A 25,751-nucleotide genomic window follows, 5' to 3' on the forward strand; every position below is an offset into this window, starting at 1 on the left:
CGCATCGTCAATATGCATGAGGCAATATGTGAAGAAAGGGAGAAGTGTGGAGTGTGCTTCAGCCGCGGGGAGGTCATTAATTTCTATTACTATCTTGATGATGACATCCACAACATAACATTACAAGTAACCGAGACGGACGACATCATTACTGGTAAGAATAAGGAGGCAATTTCTTTTGTGTAAATAGGGTTGCAACGATTAATCGCGTAGAAAAATCGCATTGAGGTGATAAAGTGTGTTTTATCCGATTTATTAAATTGATAAGTGTACTCGATTACTAAAACAATCGATGGTTGCTGGCGTGGTTTTATATGTTCCATTTATGACATTCTTGCCAACCTTGAGACCTCCGATTTCGGGAGGCGGGGGTTGGGGGCGTGGTTAAGAGGGGAGGAATATATTTACAGCTAGAATTCACCAAGTCAAGTATTTCATATATATATATATATATATATATATATATATATATATATATATACATACATATATATATATACATACATATATATATATATACATATATATACATATATACATACATATACATATATACATACATATACATATATACATATATATATATACATATATATACATACATACATATATAGATACATACATACATACATACATACATACATATATATATATATATATGGGAAAAATCACAAGACTACTTCATCTCTACAGAACTGTTTCATGAGGGGTTCCCTCAATCGTCAGGAGATTGAGGGAACCCCTCATGAAACAGTTCTGTAGAGATGAAGTAGCCTTGTGATTTTTCCCACACATACATATATTGCGCTCTACCACGGTATCGAGCACTATTCTCTGGATAATCTAATTAAGTCATATATACATATAAGAAATGCTTATTGTTCAGTGAATTCTAGCTATATATACATATATATATACTTGAATTTCAGTGTTCATTTATTTACACCTGTACACACACATAACACTCATCTAGTCATTGTTGAGTTAAGGGTTGAACTGTCGATCTTTGTTCTATTCTCTGTCACTATTTTCCTAACCATGCTGAACACCCTCTCTGATGTTGCATTGCTGTGTGGCACGCACAAAAGTGCTTTCATCAAATGCAGTAGAGTCTGGAATCTTCCATCTTCGTCTCCTTGTTGTGTGCGCAGTTGTGCACCGCACTCTCTAAACGCCGTAGAATGTTATTGTCACATATGCATGTACAGTAGATGGCAGTATTGTCCTGTTTAAGAGCGTCACAACATTGCTGTTTACGGCAGACAAACTGTTTTATGGTAAATGAAAACGTGACTGCTGTTGTTGTGTGTTGTTACCGCGCTGGGAGGACGTTAATGAAACTGCCTAACAATAAACCCACATAAATGATAAATGATAAATGGGTTGTATTGTATAGCGCTTTTCTACCTTCAAGGTACTCAAAGCGCTTTGACACTACTTCCACATTTACCCATTCACACACACATTCACACACTGATGGAGGGAGCTGCCATGCAAGGCGCTAACCAGCACCCATCAGGAGCAAGGGTGAAGTGTCTTGCTCAGGACACAACGGACGTGACGAGGTTGGTACTAGGTGGGATTTGAACCAGGGACCCTCGGGTTGCGCACGGCCACTGTCCCACTGCGCCACGCCGAAACCAAGAACTCGCCCTCGATCATTCTACAGTTATAACGTCATTGGTACACTGTTGATTGTCATTTCATGTAGGGATGTACTTTGGGGACGCCGTCCCCACTCCTCACGCTGTAAGTTTTTGCTGTCGTCCAGCATTCTGTTTTTGTTTACTTTGTAGCCAATTCAGTTTTACTTTTGTTTTGCATAACCATCCCTATGCTTCAGTGCCTTTTCCTAGCGGCACTTGCATTTTGTTAATTTTTGGTTTAAGCGTTACATACCTTTTACATACCAAAAAAGGTTGGAAAACACTGCACTAGACAACGGCACATTATTATAATAATTGATTTGCAAAAAATTGTTAGGGCACGAGCGCCCCCTAAAGGGTCCAACAAAAAAATATCAGTTTCCCAGCTGCGGTCCGTATGGGGCCCAGTGGTATTTCGTTGTTATACACTCTCTCACCACTTGTGGCAGTAATGGCAATGACAAAAAAAACAAAAGAAGTCTGACGCTAAAGTCTTGAGAAGTTTCTTTAAGCGCAAAAATATGACTAAAGAGTATACATTATATTGACAGTTTATTGAAGAAACATCTACTATTAATTTAGTAATAATTTATTAATGTTGGCACAACGTAATTGTATTTTTTTTTCTTTGCGGTATATTTGATTATCTGCGATGAGGTGGCGACTTGTCCAGGGGGTACCCCACCTTCCGCCCGAATACAGCTGAGATAGGTTCCAGCACCCCCCGCGACCCCAAAAGGTAATAAGCGGTAGAAAATGGATGAATGGATATATTTGATTATCATTTATAGAATAATATTACATATAGGCCCTGCGATGAGGTGGCGACTTATCCAGTGTGTACCCCGCCTTCCGCCCGAATGCAGCTGAGATAGGCTCAAGCACCCCCCGCGACCCCAAAAGGGAATAAGCGGTAGAAAATGGATGAATGGATATATTTTATTTTTATTTATAGAATAATATTACATATAGGCCCTGCGATGAGGTGGCGACTTATCCAGTGTGTACCCCGCCTTCCGCCTGAATGCAGCTGAGATAGGCTCAAGCACCCCCCGCGACCCCAAAAGGGAATAAGCGGTAGAAAATGGATGAATGGATATATTTGATTATCATTTATAGAATAATATTACATATAGGCCCTGCGAAGAGGTGGCGACTTATCCAGTGTGCACCACGCCTTCCGCCCGAATGCAGCTGAGATAGGCTCAAGCACCCCCCGCGACCCCAAAATGGACAAGTGGTAGAAAATGGAAGGAAGGATATTTTTTGGGACCAATTAGCGGAGGTTGCTTAATTTCCCACGGCACATCAGACAATATCTCACTAGTGTGCCGCGGCACAGTGGTTGAAAAACACTGTCTTATACGGTACTCTGCTTTACTATTCAGTCTTTTTCGTTTGGGAACCATGTTCAAGAATCAATTAAGTTTGTAAAATGAGATTCTATTGTATATATACACCGATCATATCAAACATAAGGTGGTAAGGCATCAACAATCTCTTTATTATCAAAAACTACGCAACAACAACAGCAAGCTAAACTGTTAGAATAGTTGTATTAAGTTATCACAAAACTTTGTGTTTCATTGAGTTCCCGGCGAGAGGACAAAAGCGGTCTTTAATCCCACCAATCAAAAGGCTTGCAAAACTCCACTGTGTAGGATGGGAAACAACATGAAGGTGTTCTGTTTCTTTCATGTATTGTAATCAATAGAAAGATATCGTCCTGACCCAAGAACTACAAAAGCGGAGAGGAAGCAGGGTTTGACTCCCCTCAAGGCGACCTTTTCAGTTAACTGTTTTACGACCTCTTTTCTGAACAGTTTTACGACCTTTTCTTTTGAACTGTCGTAATCAAAGACGATGGCTGTTTACGACCCATGTCCCTTAGAAACAGCTGTTGCCATGTAATCAGGGATCGTCCATACAAAAGAGGAGGCGTACAATCTTTTGTTAGAGCATGTTGAGACACTGTACAAGGGTACAGTGTCCAGGCGTTTCGCCTCAATTGAGCCAAATTTAATTCTGTCTCTGTTGGATTCTTTGCTTCTTGTCTTGTTTAATATATGTCATCAGTGTTTGAACCTGACATAAACTGTCAACACTCACACAAAAGTCCTGTTGATGCTGTGAAAAACATTAACAATTATTTTTAAACAGTAATTATTATTATTTTCTATTTTTAAAAGGCAGGTAACCGACAAAAGGAGAGGAGGGGGCGGGGAGGAGGGGAAGTGTGTGTGTCCGTCTCCTCTCCATGTCTAAGTCCACAGCGAATCCCTGCTTCTTTCCTGGCTGGTCTATTGGCCACTGGGATGTTAGCGTCAACGCTAAAACAAGCCAACAATAAAGTTGCATTAGCATTTGTCAGGTTGATATTCCAAACATGGAGTGTCAGAATAATTGTATCCAAGTCATCACAAAACTTTTTGTTGCCGTGAGTTCCCGGCGAGGAGACAGAAGCTGTCTTTGAAGGCTTGTAAAACCCCACTGTGTAGGATGGTAAGCAACATGAAGGTATTCTGTTTCTTTCATGTATTGTAATCCACAGAAAGATTTTGTCTTGACCCGAGAACTACAAAGCGCATAGGAAGCAGGGCCTGACTCCCCTCAAAGCGACCTTTTCTTTGAACTGTTCCGTGACCGTCACCACGGTTGAAGAGGGGTTAGTGCGTCTGCCTCACAATACGAAGGTCCTGAGTAGTCAGGGTTTAATCCCGGGCTCGGGATCTTTCGGTGTGGAGTTTGCATGTTCTCCCTGTTCCCTCCGGGTACTCCGGATTCCGGACATGCACCTGGGGATAGGTTGATTGGCAACACTAAATAGTCCCTAGTGTGTGAATGTGAGTGTGAATGTTGTCCGTCTATCTGTGTTGGCCCTGCGATGAGGTGGCGACTTGTCCAGGGTGTACGCCGCCTTCCGCCCGATTGTAGCTGAGACAGGCACCAGCGCCCCCCGCGATCCCAAAGGGAATAAGCGGTACAAAATGGATGGATGGATGGATGTTCTGTGACCGAGGGCAACGGCTGTTTGCGACCTTTTCTTGAACTGTTTTTTTTACAACCTTTTCTTTGAACGGTTCTGTAACCAAAGGCGATGGCTGTCTACGACCCCCTCCCTTAGAAACAGCTGTTACCATATAACCAGGGAAAGTCCACATAAAATAGGAGGCGTACAATCTTTTGTCAGAGCGTGGTGGAACTGTACAAAGAGTACAGTCCAGACGTTTCTCCTCATTGAGCCAAATTTAAATCTGTCTCTGTTTAATTCCTTGCTTCTTGTCTTGTTCAATAGATGTCATCAGTGTTTGAAGCTGACACGAAGATTGGGCAAAGTATGTTTTAATCGGTGTTTGGAGTTAATTCTGGAAAAGTTAAAATTGTAACCACAGCCATCCAAATAGTCAAAACAACTGCCCTGGCCCAAATTGAAAAATGAAGTCGCCCATTATTGAGAAAGGTTTGCAAAATGTCAAATTAATTAATTAAAGACAGGGCACTTTATAAGAAGTGATATATTATGGTGTTAGCCTTTAAATAGACTCCCTTTTTAGACCAGTTGATCTGCCGTTTCTTTTCTTTTTCTTCTATGTCCCACTCTCCCCTGTGGAGGGGGTCCGGTCCGATCCGGTAGCCATGTACTGCTTGCCTGTGTATCGGCTGGGGACATCTCTGCGCTGCTGGTCCGCCTCCGCTTGGGATGGTTTCCTGCTGGCTCCGCTGTGAACGGGACTCTCGCTGCTGTGTTGGATCCGCTTTGGACTGGACTCTCGCGACTGTGTTGGATCCATTATGGATTGAACTTTCACAGTATCATGTTAGACCCGCTCGACATCCATTGCTTTCCTCCTCTCCAAGGTTCTCATAGTCATCATTGTCACCGACGTCCCACTGGGTGTGAGTTTTCCTTGCCCTTATGTGGGCCTACCGAGGATGTCGTAGTGGTTTGTGCAGCCCTTTGAGACAGTAGTGATTTAGGGCTATATAAGTAAACATTGATTGATTGATTGAGTGTAATAATACACAGTTCCAGAATTGTATTAGTATACAATGCCAACTGTATTTATTTTTCAGGGATTTGGACATTCTAGCCAAAACAGACCATTCATTACCTTTTTCTCCCAAGCACCTGTCATCCATTTTTTTTTTTTACGAGCCTCCCGCCGGATTCACGCTTCATCGCAACCAGACAGTTTAATTACGGGGCAGGACGAATTAAAGGGCGCCCTTGTGGGGGAATATCAGCTGCCTTATTTCTTCATTAGCAATGAATCGGCGCGTGGGGGTTGGAAATGAGCGCAGATCAAAGCGTGTACTCCCAACGCTTTCCGGACGCGACGGTGGATCAGTAGACGGATGAGTTCAAAGCGGGAAAAAGAGTGAACAAGAGCCGTTTTTTTGATGTGGTCGGCAGGCGGAAACTGAAAATGAAAGCGTCTGTTGGCTTGCCACGGAGAGTGGAGATGTTGTTTGTCCGCGGGCGGGGGAGCTCTTTTTAGGAGGATGAGAAAGGAGGAACAGTAAAGACCTCTGTGAATGTTTTGAACTCCTGTTTCGAGGCCAGTGTTGTATCGAGAAGAAAATGCAGCCCGGGGGAATTAAGGCATCGCTTGGATGTCTCACTACAATCCTCTTGTGTATGTTGTGGTGTCAACAACACCCCAAAGTCCCCTCCTCAACCCCCTCAAGGACAGCGTGTGTGTGTTCTTGTATTTCTACCCTTCTTGAGACATCAAAAAGGAAAAAGTACCTTCCATATGAGGACCGGTGAACAAGTTAGGACCAAAATCATGGTCCCAATACGGAAAACCGTTACATACAATAGAGAATGTATCAATTCTATCAAAATTAGGGTAGTCCCAACAGGGAGGGATTTTTCAAATTTTTAAAAGTGCTCCCCCTCTGGTCAACATATGAAATAACAAGTGTGTTTAAGAAATTGAAATGCGCTCCCTTTTGGCCAAAATTAATTAAAAAATATATATATATGTATTTATTAACATACTGTAATAACTGGAATTTAATAATATAGTAAATACTCTTTAAAAACCAACTGCAAAAAAAAATACTTAAAGCTTACCTTTTTTGTATTTGCATAGTATGTATATATTATTAATGTTGTAAATAAAAATCTTTATATATCTAGAAAGGGTGGTCATAAAGATTATTTGGAGGTCTCAAGAAGGTAAGAAATACAAAAATGTGTGTGTGTTCTTGTATTTCTACCCTTCTTGAGACATCAACAAGGAAAAAGTACCTTCCACATGAGGACCGGTGAACAAGTTAGGACCAAAATCATAGTCCCAATACGGAAAACCGTTGCATCTTAATAGGGAATCTATCAATTCTATCAAAATTAGGGTAGTCCCAAAAAGGAGGGATTTTTCAAATTGACTGTGTGTCCTTTTTAAAAGTGCTCCGCCTCTGGTCAACATATGAAATAACAAGTATATAACAAATTACATATAATTAATATATATATATATATATATATATATATGAATATATAAATATACTGTAATAACTATAAGTTAATAATATAGTAAATAATATTTAAAAACCAACTGCAAAAAAAACCCCAAAAACTTAAAGCTTACCTTTTTTGTATTTGCATAGTATGTATATATTATTAATGTTGTAAATAAAAATCTTTATATATCTAGAAAAGGTGGCCATAAAGATTTTTTGGAGGTCTCAAGAAGGTAAGAAATACAAGAATGTGTGTGTGTTCTTGTATTTCTACCCTTCTTGAGACATCGACAAGGAAAAAGTACCTTCCATATGAGGACCGGTGAACAAGTTAGGACCAAAATCATGGTCCCGATACGGAAAACCGTCGCATCTTAATAGAGAATGTATCAATTCTATCAAAATAAGGGTAGTCCCAAAAAGGAGGGATTTTTCAAATTGACTGTGTGTCCTTTTTAAAAGTGCTCCGCCTCTGGTCAACATATGAAATAACAAGTGTGTTTAAGAAATTTAAATGCGCCCCCTTTGGCAAAAATGTATTAAAAAAAAAATATATATATATATATATATATATATATATATATATATATATATATATATACATATATATATATATGTATGTATAAACATACTGTAATAATTTATAAATGGTTAATTTATATAGGCTAGTAAGGTAAAATGTTGTACCTGACAAGTTTCGGCTATCTTGCTTCTGCAGCCTTCATCAGAGGTGTCACGTGATGTTAGCGTGACCTTGTCTGTGATGTGTTATATGGATTGTACCATCCCACCTGAAGTGATGGGATGGCGGCGTCCCCTGGTGTGCGCCAGGGGTAGAGCGGGGCGCCCCCTGTCGTCTGGGTGTCTACCAAACGGCCGGGGGCAGCCCTGCAGGACAGTGTCCCAGGTGTGGGATAGCACACCAGGGGACGCCGCCATCCCATCACTTCAGGTGGGATGGTACAATCCATATAACACATAACAGACAACGTCACGCTAACATCACGTGACACCTCTGATGAAGGCTGCAGATGCAAGGTAGCCAAAACTTGTCAGGTACAACATTTTACCTTACTAGTCTATAGAAATTAATCATTTATAAATACACGTCAGTAGGCTACATTAACCTCTTCAACACATACTGTAATAACTTGAAGTTAATAATATAGAAAATAATCTCTAAAAAAACAATTTTTTTGGCAGATATCTATGCGTACCTTGGTGGTGCGGGGGTGTAAAATATATTCAGTCGTGTCACGGATACAAAGGATTATGGGTATTTGTTGTGTTGCGTTTATGTTGTGTTACTGTGAGGATGTTCTCCCGAAATGTGTTTGTCAATCTTGTTGGGTGTGGCTTCACAGCGTGGCGCGTATTAGTAAGTGTTAAAGTAGTTTATATCACAACCATCAATGTACTCTGTATCACCCAGTATGCCTTTCAATCCTGAACGTGTAATTGCGGAAGCTGCACACAACATGTTGCCGGACCAACAATCGGTTCGTACATGTTGTTGAAGGTGTCTAACGTAATGGCTTCACAGCACGCCCATATTCTATGGGCGCTATTGGATAGACGCGGGAACGTTAGCGGCTCCAATTGTCATCATTATTTGGTGAAATATATTTAAAAAGCTCTGTGAGTGGTAAAGGCGGACAACCTCTGATGAATTTCAGCGGGCGGTTGGCGGGCGGGTACGGTCCTGATAAAATGTTGGTTCGGGTGGATGACGACTTTGGTGATGCGGATGCGGATGATATAATTGCCTATCCGCGCATCTCTAATATATATATATCTTCAAAGTTGTATAACTATTAGACAAACGGTCAATTAATTGCCGGATAATCACCAGCTCATTAGTCTGGTTCAACATCCTGTATCAACCCCCCCCCCGGTTGTGACCTTGCAGAGTTAAGAGTTTGGTGATTTATCGCATGTCATTAAAGGGGAACATTGTCAGCAGACCTATGTAAGCGTCAATATATACCTTGATGTTGCAGAAAAAAAGACCATATATTTTTTAACCGATTTCCAAACTCTAAATGGGTGAATTTTGGCGAATTAAACTCCTTTCTGTTCATCGCTCTTTTTACGATGACGTCAGAACGTGACGTCGACGAGCTAACACACCCGCCATTTTCATTTTCAACACATTACAAACACCGGGTCTCAGCTCTGTTATTTTCCGTTTTTTCGACAATTTTTTGGAACTTTGGAGACATCATGCCTCCTCGGTGTGTTGTCGGAGGGTGTAACAACAATAACAGGGAGGGATTCAAGTTGCACCACTGGCCCCAAGATGCGAAAGTGTCTACCGCCAGACCCCCATTGAATGTACCAAAGTGTCTCCACATTTTACCGGTGATGACAGACATGGCAAAGAGATGTATGGATAACCTGCAGATGCATTTGCAACGATAAAGTCAACGAAATCACAAAGGTGAGTTTTGTCGATGTTGACTTATGTGCTAATCAGACATATTTGGTTGCGGCGTGACTGCCAGCTAATCGATGCTAACATGCTACGCTAATCGACGCTAACATGCTATTTCCGGCGGTGCTAAGGCAGACATAGCACAGAGATGTATGGATAACCTGCAGATGCATTTGCAACTATAATCAATCAATCAATCAATGTTTATTTATATAGCCCCAAATCACAAATGTCTCAAAGGACTGCACAAATCATTACGACTACAACATCCTCGGAAGAACCCACAAAAGGGCAAGGAAAACTCACACCCAGTGGGCAGGGAGAATTCACATTCAGTGGGATGCCAGCGACAATGCTGACTATGAGAAACCTTGGAGAGGACCTCAGATGTGGGCAACCCCCCCCCTCTAGGGGACCGAAAGCAATGGATGTCGAGCGGGTCCAACATGATACTGTGAAAGTTCAATCCATAGTGGCTCCAAGACAGCAGTGAGAGTCCCGTCCACAGGAAACCATCTCAAGCGGATCAGCAGCGTAGAGATGTCCCCAACCGATACAGGCGAGCGGTCCATCCTGGGTCCCGACGAGCGGTCCATCCTGGGTCTCGACTCTGGACAGTCAGTACTTCATCCATGGTCATCGGACCGGACCCCCTCCACAAGGGAGGGGGGGACATAGGAGAAAGAAAAGAAGCGGCAGATCAACTGGTCTAAAAAGGAGGTCTATTTAAAGGCTAGAGTATACAGATGAGTTTTAAGATGAGACTTAAATGCTTCTACTGAGGTAGCATCTCGAACTGTTACCGGGAGCGCATTCCAGAGTACTGGAGCCCGAACGGAAAACGCTCTATAGCCCGCAGACTTTTTTTGAGCTCTAGGAATCACTAATAAGCCGGAGTCTTTTGAACGCAGATTTCTTGCCGGGACATATGGTACAATACAATCGGCAAGATAGGCTGGAGCTAGACCGTGTAGTATTTTATACGTAAGTAGTAAAACCTTAAAGTCACATCTTAAGTGCACAGGAAGCCAGTGCAGGTGAGCCAGTATAGGTATATATGTATGTATATATGTATATAAAGGTATATACAGTATAGGTATATATGTATGTATATATGTATATAAAGGTATATACAGTACAGGCGTAATATGATCAAACTTTCTTGTTCTTGTCAAAAGTCTAGCAGCCGCATTTTGTACCAACTGTAATCTTTTAATGCTAGACATTGGGAGACCCGAAAATAATACGTTACAGTAATCGAGACGAGACGTAACAAACGCATGGATAATGATCTCGGCGTCTTTAGTGGACAAAATGGAGCGACTTTTAGCGATATTACGTAGATGAAAGAAGGCCGTTTTAGTAACGCTTTTAATGTGTGACTCAAAGGAGAGAGTTGGGTCGAAGATAATACCCAGATTTTTTACAGAGTCACCTTGTTTTATTATTTGGTTGTCAAATGTTAAAGTTGTATTATTAAATAGAGGTCGGTGTCTAGCAGGACCGATAATCAGCATTTCCGTTTTTTTGGCATTAAGTTGCAAAAAGTTAGCGGACATCCATTGTTTAATTTCATTAAGACACGCTTCCAACTGACTACAGTCCGGCGTGTTGGTCAGCTTTAGGGGCATGTAGAGTTGGGTGTCATCAGCATAACAGTGAAAGCTAATACCGTATTTGCGTATGACGTCACCTAGCGGCAGCATGTAGATGCTGAAGAGTACAGGGCCAAGGACCGAACCCTGGGGAACTCCACACGTTACCTTAACATAGTCCGAGGTCACACTGTTATAGGAGACGCACTGCATCCTATCAGTAAGATAAGAGTTAAACCATGACAGGGCTGAGTCTGAAATACCAATTCGTATTTTGATACGCTCTAATAAAATATTATGATCGACGGTATCGAAAGCAGCGCTAAGATCGAGGAGCAGCAACATAGATGACGCATCAGAGTCCATCGTTAGCAATAGATCATTAGTCAGTTTTGCGAGGGCTGTCTCAGTCGAGTGATTTGCCCTGAAACCGGATTGAAAGGTTTCACATAGATTGTTAAACGCTAAGTGTTCATTTAGCTGCTCTGCAACAATTTTTTCGAGGATTTTCGAAATAAAGGGAAGGTGAGACACCGGTCGGTAGTTTACCATGAGGTCTGGATCGAGGTTAGGTCTTTTAAGGAGAGGATGAATAACCGCTTTTTTGAATGCAACGGGAACAGTGCCCGAGGAAAGTGATAAGTTTATAAGCGGTAGAAAATGGATGGAATATTTAGCACTGATGGACCTAAATTCAACTAAATCACAAAGGTGAGTTTTGTTGATGTTGACTGCCAGCTAATCGATGCTAACATGCTATTTACCGGCGGTGCTAAAGCAGACATGGCACAGAGATGTATGGATAACCTGTGGATGCATTTGCAACTATATTACGTTTACTTCCACTCACATTTAATGCGAAAAAAACACTTATCAATCGAAGGATTTAAGTTGCTCCAGTGTCACGAGATGCGAAAGTCCTGATCGTTTGGTCCGCACATTTTACCGGCGATACTAACGCAGCTATTCGGCCATGCTATGGCTATGAATAGCATCAATAGCTTCAGTTTCTTCTTAAATACTTTCATACTCCAACCATCCGTTTCAATACATGCGTAATCTGTTAAATCGCTTAAGTCGCTGAAATCCGAGTCTGAATCCGAGCTAATGTCGCTATATCTTGCTGTGCTATTCGCCGTTGTTTGTTTACATTGGCAGCACTGTGTGACGTCACAGGGAAATGGATAGTGGCATCGCAAATAGCGAAAATCAAGCACTTTAAAGCTCCATTCTGTCCACTAAAGACGCTGAGATCATTATCCATGCGTTTGTTACGTCTCGCCTCGACTACTGTAACGTATTATTTTCGGGTCTCCCCATGTCTAGCATTAAAAGATTACAGTTGGTACAAAATGCGGCTGCTAGACTTTTGACAAGAACAAGAAAGTTTGATCACATTACGCCTGTACTGTATATACCTTTATATACATATATACATACATATATACCTGTACTGTATATACCTTTATATACATATATACATACATATATACCTATACTGTATATACCTTTATATACATATATACATACATATATACCTATACTGTATATACCTTTATATACATATATACATACATATATACCTATACTGGCTCACCTGCACTGGCTTCCTGTGCACTTAAGATGTGACTTTAAGGTTTTACTACTTACGTATAAAATACTACACGGTCTAGCTCCATCCTATCTTGCCGATTGTATTGTACCATATGTCCCGGCAAGAAATCTGCGTTCAAAGGACTCCGGCTTATTAGTGATTCCTAGAGCCCAAAAAAAGTCTGCGGGCTATAGAGCGTTTTCCGTTCGGGCTCCAGTACTCTGGAATGCCCTCCCGGTAACAGTTCGAGATGCCACCTCAGTAGAAGCATTTAAGTCTCACTTTAAAACTCATTTATATACTCTAGCCTTTAAATAGAGTCCCTTTTTAGACCAGTTGATCTGCCGTTTCTTTTCTTTTTCTTCTATGTCCCACTCTCCCTTGTGGAGGGGGTCCGGTCCGATCCGGTGGCCATGTACTGCTTGCCTGTGTATCGGCCGGGGACATCTCTGCGCTGCTGATCCGCCTCCGCTTGGGATGGTTTCCTGCTGGCTCCGCTGTGAACGGGACTCTCGCTGCTGTGTTGGATCCGCTTTGGACTGGACTCTTGCGACTGTGTTGGATCCATTATGGATTTAACTTTCACAGTATCATGTTAGACCCGCTCGACATCCATTGCTTTCCTCCTCTCCAAGGTTCTCATAGTCATCATTGTCACCGATGTCCCACTGGGTGTGAGTTTTCCTTGCCCTTATGTGGGCCTACCGAGGATGTCGTGGTGGTTTGTGCAGCCCTTTGAGACACTAGTGATTTAGGGCTATATAAGTAAACATTGATTGATTGATGATTGATTTTTTTAGGGATATTCCGGGACCGGTAAAATTTTGAAAAAAACTTTAAACAATACAACAGGCCACTGGGAATGGATTTTTATTGTTTTTAACCCTTTTGAAATTGTGATAATTTTCCCCTTTAAACATCGCTGCCATGCTCCGCCCACATGTAATGACGAAAACTCAAAAATGTCCACAATTTTGGCACCCCTTATCTGTTTAGTACATACGGTATGCTTTAAATTTGCCAACAATCGGATCAAGTACGTCCACGACGAAGCTCATCTATGAAGAATGCCAGACAAGGCCAAAATGACCTCGAGAAAGCACCATTGGAAACCAAAACAGACAACTTTCTATGTGATTTCGGGAACAGCTCCTTGAAGCTTTTTTTTGTTTTTGTTTTTTTGTCAATTCACTCGTGATGGGTGTGCCGAGCCCATTTCGGGCTGCTAAGTGGCATGGGATTCAGGGGCTGAATTTTCAAAGAAAAAGCCTATTGGGGAACACAAATGTGAAAATATGATATCCCCACTTACAGTAAGTACCTATTTGTATCTTTTAGGCACAGACTGTGTTACAAATGTGTGCACTTTAAGCTTATTGCAGTCAGTTTACTTTGATTTTGTCGTGACTACGTTATGTAGGTGATCAATGGATTATTGATCACTAAGTACACACGCTCTTATTTAGCATAGATGATGTTGTGCATGCAGAGAAAGTGATAGAAAAACTCAACTTTCAGTCTTTTCACCCACGTATTGCATGTTTACAAAAAAAGCAGGACTCACATCTCTGAAGCGATTCCAGTGCTTGATCTTGCGGTTGCTGTACTGCGAGACGGTCGACAGCCACCGCTGGTCCATCAAATTGGCGCCTCTGGCTGGCGTCGCTCTCTCTTCCTCCCGATCCTCCGCCTCCATCCCGTCTCCCAGCTGCAGGGAGAAGGCGGCGAGCAGCAGGCAAAGGCAGGCGGCCGTGAGGGAGCTTGGAGTCGCCACCATGGTGATGCTGTGTCGGTGCTGATGGTGGAGGATACTCGTGCCAGACTGCCTCGCCACTCTGACTAGGACGCAGGGAGGAGGAGGAGGAGGAGGAGGAGGAGGAGGAGGAGGAGGGAGCCACAAAAGAGGGCGGAGAGATTGCATCCTGTCTTCATTTCTGCTCGCTCGCTGTCTTTATCGCCTCCTCCAAGGATGTTTGATTGTTTTGAGTGCGACTTCTTGTTTACGCTTTTTCCCTGCAAGAGCATATGTATCAGTCAAATCATATCCAGTTTGAAAGCACACAACAGTAAAATGGCAAGGTAAGTTTAAACCAGTTCTGATCCAAAATGGGCATTCCGGCAGCGTTCACACTGCAGGGTCGGATTTTGTTTGTCAAATTCAATCAAAAAGTTTTACGGGATATTTTGCTTTGAGTCTCACCTTAAAACTCATTTGTATACTCTAGCCTTTAAATAGACTCCCTTTTTAGACCAGTTGATCTGCCGTTTCTTTTCTTTTTCTTCTATGTCCCACTCTCCCTTGTGGAGGGGGTCCGGTCCGATCCGGTGGCCATGTACTGCTCGCCTGTGTATCGGCTGGGGACATCTCTGCGCTGCTGATCCGCCTCCGCTTGGGATGGTTTCCTGCTGGCTCCGCTGTGAACGGGACTCTCGCTGCTGTGTTGGATCCGCTTTGGACTGGACTCTCGCGACTGTGTTGGATCCATTATGGATTGAACTTTCACAGTATCATGTTAGACCCGCTCCACATCCATTGCTTTCCTCCTCTCCAAGGTTCTCATAGTCATCATTGTCACCGACGTCCCACTGGGTGTGAGTTTTCCTTGCCCTTATGTGGGCCTACCGAGGATGTCGTAGTGGTTTGTGCAGCCCTTTGAGACACTAGTGATTTAGGGCTATATAAGTAAACATTGATTGATTGATTGATTGATTGATTGATTGATGTCTGCTTGAAGAGCGTGTCTGTGGGCGAGCGAGAGTGGTGGAACTTTCACTTGTTTTCTGCCGCGTAGTCAACATTTTATTTTACCACTGTTTATTTTGGCGAGTTACCGTATGTTCCGGACTATAAGGCGCACTTAAAATTATTTTTTTTCTCAAAACTCGACAGTGTACCTTATTACTTGGTGTGCCAAATGTACGGAATAATTCTGGTTTGCTACGCTAATCGGCGCTAACATGCTACATGCTTCTTCACCGTTGTGGTGAAGAAGGAGCTGAGCCGGAAGGCAAAGCTCTCAATTTACCGGTCGATCTACGTTCCCATCCTCACCTATGGTCATGAGCTTTGGGTCATGACCGAAAGGATAAGATCACGGGTACAAGCGGCCCAAATGAGTTTCCTCCGCCGGGTGGCGGGTCTCTCCCTTAGAGATAGGGTGTGAAGCTCTTTTTTCTGTGAGGAACTCAGAGTAAAGCCGCTGCTCCTCCACATCAAGAGGAGCCAGTTGAGGTGGTTCGGGCATCTGGTCAGGATGCCACCCGAACGCCTCCCTAGGGAGGTGTTTAGGGCACGTCCAACTGGTAGGAGGCCACAGGGAAGACCCAGGACACGTTGGGAAGACTATGTCTCCCGGCTGGCCTGGGAACACCTTGGGATCCCCCGGGAAGAGGTAGACGAAGTGGCTGGGGAGAGGGAAGTCTGGGCTTCCCTGCTTAGGCTGCTGCCCCCGCGACCCGACCTCGGATAAGCGGAAGATGATGGATGGATGGATGGAATTCTGGTTTTGCTTACCGACATCGAACCAATTAATTTTGGTACATGGTGTAAGGATGAGTGTGACCAGTAGTTGGCAGTCAAACATAAGTGAAGTGAAGTGAAGTGAATTATATTTATATAGCGCTTTTTCTCAAGTGACTCAAAGCGCTTTACATAGTGAAACCCAATATCTAAGTTACATTTAAACCAGTGTGTGTGGCACTGGGAGCAGGTGGGTAAAGTGTCTTGCCCAAGGACACAACGGCAGTGACTAGGTTGGCAGAAGCGGGAATCGAACCTGCAACCCACTCTACCAACCGAGCTAAACCGCCCCATAACAGATACATGTAGACTAGAGATGTCTGATAATGGCTTTTTTGCCGATATCCGATATTGTCCAACTCTTAATTACCAATTCCGATATTAACCGATACCGATATAAACAGTTGTGGAATTAACACAATATTATGCCTAATTTTGCAGTGATGCCCCGCTGGATACATTAAACAATGTAACAAGGTTTTCCAAAATAAATCAACTCAGGCTATGGAAAAAAATGCCAACATGGCACTGCCATATTTATTATTTAAGTCACAAAGTGCTTTTTTTTTTTTTAACATGCCTCAAAAAAACAGCAGCTTGGAATTTGGGACATGCTCTCCCTGAGAGAGCATGAGGAGGTTGAGGTGGGTGGGGTACTGTAGGAGGTAGCGGGGGGTGTATATTGTAGCGTCCCGGAAGTTAGTGCTGCAAGGGGTTCTGGGTATTTGTTCTGTTGTGTTTATGTTGTGTTACGGTGCGGATGTTCTACGGAAATGTGTTTGTCATTCTTGTTTGGTGTCGGTTCACAGTGTGGCGCATATTTGTAACAGTGTTAAAGTTGTTTATACGGGCATCCTCAGTTTGACCTGTATGGCTGTTGACCAAGTATGCGTTGCATTCACTTGTATGTGTGAAAAGCCGGGGATTTTATGTGATAGGGCCGATACGCAAAGGCAGTGCCTTTCAGGTTTATTGGTTCTCTGTACTTCTCCCTACGTCCGTGTACCACTCCGTACGGCGGCGTTTTAAAAAGTCATACATTTTACTTTTTGAAACCGATACTTTCCGATATTATATTTTAAAGCATTTATCGGCCAATAATATCGGCAGTCCGATATCATCGGACATCTCTACCTCTTTATTAGAAAAAATGCAGGAAATATAGCTGGGAAGTGCACAAATGGAAAACAGGTGTTTGAAGTGCAAAGCAAGCAAAGGTACAACATTAAAGGAACAAAGCAAAATATTTAAGTCCCCAAAAGCATCCTGATTGGCAACCAGGGACAGGTGTTCCCTGATTGTCGATCAGGGACTAGTGAAGGAGCCAGCGCTCAAACCAGAGGCGTAGTGGCAAAAAGAGGAAACATTTACAAGAAATTAACAATAACTGCATGTCGTGTGGAATCATGACTGGTTTCAGGATCTTGAACGTACAAAAAAAGTACAAAGTGGCCCAACGGCCTTAAAGGCCTACTGAAATGAGATTTTCTTATTTAAACGGGGATAGCAGGTCCCTTCTTTGTGTCATACTTCATCATTTTGCGATATTGCCATATTTTTGTTGAAAGGATTTAAGAGAAAAACATCGACGATAAAGTTCGCAACTTTTGGTCGCCAATAAAAAAAGCCTTGCCTGTACCGGAAGTAGCAGACGATGTGCGCCTGACATTACGGGTTGTAGAGCTCCTCACATCCTCACATTGTTTATAATCATGGCCACCAGCAGCGAGAGCAATTCGGACCGAGAAAGCGACGATTTCCCCATTAATTTGAGCAAGGATGAAAGATTCGTGGATTAGGAAAGCGAGAAAGAAGGACTAGAAAGAAAAAAAAGACGGCAGTGGGAGCGATTCAGATATTAGACATATTTACTAGGATAATTCTGGAAAATCCCTTATCTGCCTATTGTGTTACTAGTGTTTTAGTGAGATTATATGGTACCTGAAAGTCGGAGGGGTGTGGCCACGGGTGTGGTGACCGCCAGTGTCTCTGAGGGAAGCCACGTTTCTCGATGAGGCGAAGCGAAGGCAGCTGTTGGGGTCGGTCTGAGCTTTTCTCCCCCCTCCTCCACGGTGGAAGCATCCCACGTTTGGGGGTGGCCAGTCGGAGGAGGCAAGAGAGTCCGTAGCTGCCTCTTTAACAGGTGCACGAGGAATGACGCAAGCTATCCGCTCATGTCTATGGTAAGAGCCGACTTATTACCACCATTTTCTCACCGAATCCTGCCGTTTGACATGTGGTAGGGAACCATGTTCGCTTGACCGCTCTGTTCCATAGTAAAGCTTCACCGTCATCTTTCGGGAATGTAAACAAGGAAAGAAGGAAACACCGGCTGTGTTTGTGTTGCTAAAGGCAGCCGCAATACACCGCTTCCCAACTACATCTTTCTTCTTTGACGTCTCCATTATTAATTGAACAAATTACAAAAGATTCAGCAACACAGATGTCCAGAATACTGTGTAATTATGCGAATAAAGCAGACGACTTATAGCTGGGATCGGGGCTGGAACAACATGTCCGCTACAATCCGTGACTTCACGCGCACGCGTCATCATACCGCGACGTTTTCAACAGGATACTTTGCGCGAAATTTAAAATTGCAATTTAGTAAACTAAAAAGGCCGTATTGGCATGTGTTGCAATGTTAATATTTCATCATTGATATATAAACTATCAGACTGCGTGGTCGCTAGTAGTGGGTTTCTGTAGGCCTTTAAACTTTTCTGTATAGGGAACTCGCTGGAAAACGTTTGGACACCACTGCTCTCCGTCAGAATACATTATTCAAGATAATTCGGCAAGAGTCCAACTCTTTCACGTTTTAAATATGCACTCAAAAAAGCTAGGTTAAAATCTGCATAAACCAAAAACTCGATTTGGCTACGCATAATGGCCTTACTTGAGTTAAAAAATATATATACCGGTAAGTGGAGACGGTATGGTACACATTCCGAGTGCACTGAATGACCTTCCTACCCAACCTTGAGACCTTCAAATTCAGGAGATGAAGGGTAGCGGGGGGTGTATATTATAGCGTCCCGGAGGAGTTAGTGCTGCAAGGGTTTCTGGGTATTTGTTCTGTTGTGTTTATGTTGTGTTACGGTGTGGATGTTCTCCCGAAATGTGTTTGTCATTCTTGTTTGGTGTGGGTTCACAGTGTGGCGCATATTTTTAACAGTGTTAAAATTGTATATAGTGCCACCCTCAGTGTGACCTGTATGGCTGTTGACCAAGTATGCATTGCATTCACTAGTGCGTGTGTAAAAGCCGCATATATTGTGGGACTTGGCCGGCACGCTGTTTGTATGGAGGAAAAGCGGACGTGACGACAGGTTGTAGATGACGCTAAAAGCAGTGCCTTTAAGGCACGCCCCCAATATTGTTGTCCGGGTGGAAATCAGGACAATAGTTGCCCCGGGAGATTTTCAGGAGGGGCACTGAAATTCGGGAGTCTCCCGGGAAAATTGGGAGGGTTGGCAAGTATGCAAATGACTCCCTTGGGTGTTTGTCCTAAACCATCATTTGTTTCTTGAACAGCTGAGGACCAGGAGTCGACTTTAGTCTCAGTTTATTGACTGTTTTTCAATTAATCAATCAATCAATCAATCAATGTTTATTTATATAGCCCTAAATCACAAATGTCTCAAAGGACTGTAGAAACCACTACGACTACGACATCCTCGGAAGAACCCACATAAGGGCAAGGAAAACTCACACCCAGTGGGCAGGGAGAATTCCCACACAGAGGGACGCCAGTGACAATGATGACTATGAGAACCTTGGAGAGGACTTCAACTGTAATCTTTTAATGCTAGACATGGGGAGACCCGAAAATAATACGTTACATTAGTCGAGACGAGACGTAACAAACGCATGAATAATGATCTCAGCGTCGTTAGTGGACAAAATGGAGCGACTTTTAGCGATATTACGGAGATGAAAGAAGGCCGTTTTAGTAACGCTTTTAATGTGTGACTCAAAGGAGAGAGTTGGGTCGAAGATAATACCCACATTCTTTACCGAGTCACCTTGTTTAATTATTTGGTTGTCAAATGTTACAGTTGTGTTATTAAATAGAGGTCGGTGTCTAGCAGGACCGATAATCAGCATTTCCGTTTTTTTTGGCGTTAAGTTGCAAAAAATTAGCGGACATTCATTGTTTGATTTCATTAAGACACGCCTCCAGCTGATTACAGTCCGGCGTGTTGGTCAGCTTTAGGGGCATGTAGAGTTGGGTGTCATCAGCATAACAGTGAAAGCTAACACCGTATTTGCGTATGACGTCACCCAGCGGCAGCATGTAGATGCTGAAGAGTTTAGGGCCAAGGACCGAACTCTGGGGAACTCCACACGTTACCTTAACATAGTCCAAGGTCACATTGTTATGGGAGACACACTGCATCCTATCAGTAAGATAAGAGTTAAACCAAGACAGGGCTAAGTCTGACATACCAATTCGTGTTTTGATACGTTCTAATAAAATATTATGATCGACGGTATCGAAAGCAGCGCTAAGATCGAGGAGCAGCAACATAGATGACGCATCAGAATCCATCGTTAGCAATAGATCAATCAATCAATGTTTATTTATATAGCCCCAAATCACAAATGTCTCAAAGGACTGCACAAATCATTACGACTACAACATCCTCGGAAGAACCCACAAAAGGGCAAGGAAAACTCACACCCAGTGGGCAGGGAGAATTCACATTCAGTGGGACGCCAGTGACAATGCTGACTATGAGAAACCTTGGAGAGGACCTCAGATGTGGGCAACCCCCCCCTCTAGATCATTAGTCATTTTTGCGAGGGCTGTCTCAGTAGAGTGATTTGCCCTGAAACCGGATTGAAAGGTTTCACATAGATTGTTAAACGCTAAGTGTTCATTTAGCTGCTCTGCAACCATTTCTTCGAGTATTTTCGAAATAAAGGGAAGGTGAGACACTGGTCGGTATTTTACCATGAGGTCAGGATCGAGGTTAGGTCATTTAAGGAGAGGATGAATAACCACTTTTTTGAATGCTAGGGGTACAGTGCCCAAGGAAAGTGATAAGTTTATAATATTTGGCACTTATGGACCTAATAACACAAAGAGCTCCTTGATAAGTTTCCCAGGAAGTGGGTCAAGTAAACATGTTGTTTTATTCCATTTACACGTTGTAACAATTCTTCTAATGTTATTTCATCAAAACGAGAGAAACTATTTTGGATATTTGCAGTATCCGCCGTATATACAATCGTATCTGTGTTAATAGAACCCCGTTGTAGCTGGGACGCTTTGTCTTTAATCTCCCTGCTATTAAGTTCAATTTTCTTATTAAAGAACTTCATAAAGTTTATACCACAAATACATTGGAAGGCAATCTAAACATACATAGTAAAGAAGGAGATCTTGTGACCGACCTTAGAATATAATGCCGTATTTCCTAGGGACAGCGTGGCGCAGTGGGAGAGTGGCCGTGCGCAACCCAAGGGTCCTTGGTTCAATTCCCACTTAGTACCAACCTCGTCACGTCTGTTGTGTCCTGAGCAAGACACTTCACCCTTGCTCCTGATGGGTGCTGGTTAGCGCCTTGCATGGCAGCTCCCCCATCAGTGTGTGAATATGTGTGTGAATGGGTAAATGTGGAAGTAGTGTCAAAGCGCTTTGAGTACCTTGAAGGTAGAAAAGCGCTATACAAGTACAACCCATTTATTTATCATTCCTTTTGAACCTCAAGTGCAGTTTCTTCAGATGACGATTTCGTGCCAATGTCCCTAACAAATAAAAGGTCTCCACATCTGAGATAAAAATACAAGCGAACAATCCGCTTATCGTGCCTCAAGAAACAGATACCAGGTTTGCTGTTGATTAAAAAAGAAGCTCTATTTAAAGAGGTGTTTTTAATCCCTCAATAATCCGATTCTTCCGCGTTCGGTTGGATAATTAACATCCCAGCAACTTGTTTCCGCGCCACAAAGTGTGTCTTTTCGCAAGGTCCTGTCAACCGCCATGGAAGATAGCCTTTCATTGCAAAAATGATTAAGCAGTGTCATTAAAAAGGTCTCCTCTTAGAGGACTTACACAGTTTTTCTAAATGTTCTTTCAGGGACCACCTATAAGAAGACTACACATTTGATTAAAGTTTGTTTCAGTCAAAAGACTCTTGAGATTTTATGATAGGGAAATTCTACCCCCTGGAAGCTGATCATCCCTCTGCATCAAGATTTATTAGTGGTGATAATTAAAATAGTCGCTGCGGACAGCTGCATGCTAAAGTCGGACGCAAACTAGGTCACAGGAAACATTAACTGAATGATCAAAATAGGTGCATTATGAAAGTCTGTTAGGATCCACTTTGACAAGTATGTGTTCTAACACACTTTAGAGCAGGGGGTTTCAACCACTGTGCACACGAGACACAGCAGGGGTCAGCAACCTTTTTGAAACCAAGAGCTACTTCTTGGGTACTGATTAATGCAAAGGGCTACCAGCTTGATACACACTTACATAAATTGCAAGAAATAGTCAATTTGCTCAATTTACCTTTCGCTCTATGTTATTATTAATAATTAATGATATTTATCTTTGTGGAAACACTGATCAGCTTAATGATTTCTCACAATAAATATATATAGAAACAGATAAATATTTTTAAAAAAGAAGGTATTTCTGTCTGTCATTCCGTCGTACATTTTTGTTCCTTCCTTTTGTTCCTTTTTTGAAGAGAATAAATGACGAAAAAAAGACTTAATTGAACTTCAAAAGAGGAAAAAACACGAAAAAAAATGAAAACTAAATTTGCAAACATAGTTTATCTTCAATTTCGACTCTTTAAAATTCAAAATTCAACTGAAAAAAAGAAGTGAAAAACTAGTTAATTCGAATCTTTTTGAAAAAATTTTCAAAATATTTATGGAATATAATTAGTCATTTTTCCTGATTAAGATTAATTTTAGAATTTTGATGACAGGTTTTGAATAGGTTAAAATCCAATCTGCACTTTGTTAGAATATATAACAAATTGGACCAAGTTATATTTCTAACAAAGACAAATCATTATTTCTTCTAGATTTTCCAGATCAAAATTTTCAAAAGACTTTGAAATAAGATTTAAATTCGATTCTACAGATTTTCTAGATTTGCCAGAATATTTTTTTTAATTTGAGTCATAATATGTTTGAAGAAAAATTTCACAAATATTCTTCGTCGAAAAAAAAGAAGCTAAAATTAATAATTAAATTAAAATGTATTTATTATCCTTTACAATAAAAATAAAAAATACTCAAACATTGATTTAAAATGTCAGAAAAGAAGAGGAAGGAATTTAAAAGGTAAAAAGGTATATACGTTTAAAAATCCTAAAATCATTTTTAAGGTTGTATATTTTTCTCTAAAATTGTATTTCTGAAAGTTATAAGAAGCAAAGTAAACAAAAAAAAATGAATTTATTTAAACAAGTGAAGACAAAGTCTTTTTAAAATATTTTCTTGGATTTTCAAATTCTATTTGAGTTTTGTTTCTTTTAGAATTAAAAATGTCGAGCAAAGCGAGACCAGCTTGCTAGTAAATAAATACAATTGAAAAAAATAGAGGCAGCTCACTGGTAAGTGCTGCTATTTGAGCTATTTTTAGAACAGGTGACCCCTGAGATACAGTCTGGTGTGCAGTGGGAGATTATCTCATTTCACCTATTTGGGTTAAAAATATTTTTTGCAAATCAGTAATTATAGTTATGTGTTGTTGTTGTTGTCGGTGCTGTTACCGTATTACCCTGTAATACTCTTCCACATCAGTAGGTGGCAGCCGTTAGCTAATTGCTTTGTAGATGTCGGAAACAGCGGGAGGCAGTATGCAGGTAAAACGGTGTCTAAAGCTTAAACCGAAAATAAACAAAAGGTGAGTGCCCCTGAGAAAAGGCATTGAAGCTTAGGGAAGGCTATGCAGAACAAAACTATGACTGAACTGGCTACAAAGTAAACAAAAACAGAATGCTGGACGACAGCAAAGACTTACTGTGGAGCAAAGACGGCGTCCACAATGTACATCCGGACATGACATGACAACTGTCATGATCCAAGACTTGGATCATGTCATGTTCTGTGTTTGTTTCTGTTTTGTTATCACTGCCTGTTTGATATTTGATGTCTTTAGTTCCCGGTGGCACTTCCTGTTTTATTTCTGTTGTCTTAGTAACTCATTAGTGTCACCTGTCTCTTGTTTGTCGTCGCGTACCTGATTGTTGATTGGGCCTTCTATATAAGACCGCCTTTGTTTGCTTTTCGTTCTGGAACTCTTGCTTGCTACACGCAACAGTTGACGCCGCCCTTCCAACATTGTAGTAATCTATTTTTGTATACTTGTTAGCTTCCACGCTATTCCTGTTTTGTTTATGTCCCTAGCTTCCATGCTAGCGCCCTTTGTTCTTTCTAGCTCCCACGCTAGTTCTGTTGGTTTTTGGTTATTGCCTTTGTGCAAGTGTTTTTGTTCTTAGTTTGTTTTATTAAAGACTCCGGCTTATTAGTGATTCCTAGAGCTCAAAAAAAGTCTGCGGGCTATAGAGCGTTTTCCGTTCGGGCTCCAGTACTCTGGAATGCCCTCCCGGTAACAGTTCGAGATGCTACCTCAGTAGAAGCATTTAAGTCTCATCTTAAAACTCATCTGTATACTCTAGCCTTTAAATAGACCTCCTTTTTAGACCAGTTGATCTGCCGCTTCTTTTCTTTCTCCTATGTCCCCCCCTCCCTTGTGGAGGGGGTCCGGTCCGATGACCATGGATGAAGTACTGACTGTCCAGAGTCGAGACCCAGGATGGACCGCTCGTTGGGACCCAGGATGGACCGCTCGCCTGTATCGGTTGGGGACATCTCTACGCTGCTGATCCGCTTGAGATGGTTTCCTGTGGACGGGACTCTCACTGCTGTCTTGGAGCCACTATGGATTGAACTTTCACAGTATCATGTTTGACCCGCTCGACATCCATTGCTTTTGGTCCCCTAGAGGGGGGGAGTTGCCCACATCTGAGGTCCTCTCCAAGGTTTCTCATAGTCAGCATTGTCACTGGCGTCCCACTGGATGTGAATTCTCCCTGCCCACTGGGTGTGAGTTTTCCTTGCCCTTTTGTGGGTTCTTCCGAGGATGTTGTAGTCGTAATGATTTGTGCAGTCCTTTGAGACATTTGTGATTTGGGGCTATATAAATAAACATTCATCATCATCATCATATTGTATAAATAAATTCTTGTGCCTACTTTTACGCTGTGTCCATCTTCGCTGCACCCACGGGAGAACGCAAACCACGCCACGATGCCAGCCAAGCGTCACAACAATCAACAATGCCCCCACAAAATAGGATAAAAACAACTGAAATATTCTTGATTGCTAAAACAAAGTAGATGCGGGAAATATCGTTTAAAAGGAAGACGTGAAACTGCTATGGAAAAATACCCCAAAAAAAGAGAAAACGCCACCAAAATAGGAGCGCAAGACAAGAACTAAAACAATAGACACAGGA

At 42.0% G+C, this 25,751-nt stretch overlaps 2 protein-coding genes across 3 annotated transcripts in view; both read right to left on the minus strand.

Moving 5' to 3' along the window:
- Positions 1-14,659, minus strand: part of LOC133558416 (testican-2-like) — an 85,051-nt gene extending 70,392 nt beyond the window's left edge. Inside the window, exon 1 of the mRNA XM_061909793.1 lies at positions 14,303-14,659. Within this exon, the coding sequence (XP_061765777.1) occupies positions 14,303-14,659 (357 nt within the window). The remainder of the gene's footprint in view (positions 1-14,302) is intronic.
- Positions 14,613-25,751, minus strand: part of ascc1 (activating signal cointegrator 1 complex subunit 1) — a 52,325-nt gene continuing 41,186 nt past the window's right edge. For both annotated transcript variants that reach the window (XM_061909797.1, XM_061909795.1), the window contains exon 10: positions 14,613-14,751. Coding sequence is in view for 1 of the 2 variants with exons in the window: in XM_061909795.1 (XP_061765779.1) it covers positions 14,739-14,751 (13 nt within the window). In the remaining variant the exon portion in view is untranslated. The remainder of the gene's footprint in view (positions 14,752-25,751) is intronic.

This window comes from Nerophis ophidion, linkage group LG08 (assembly GCF_033978795.1).
Source record: "Nerophis ophidion isolate RoL-2023_Sa linkage group LG08, RoL_Noph_v1.0, whole genome shotgun sequence".
NCBI lineage: Eukaryota > Metazoa > Chordata > Actinopteri > Syngnathiformes > Syngnathidae > Nerophis > Nerophis ophidion.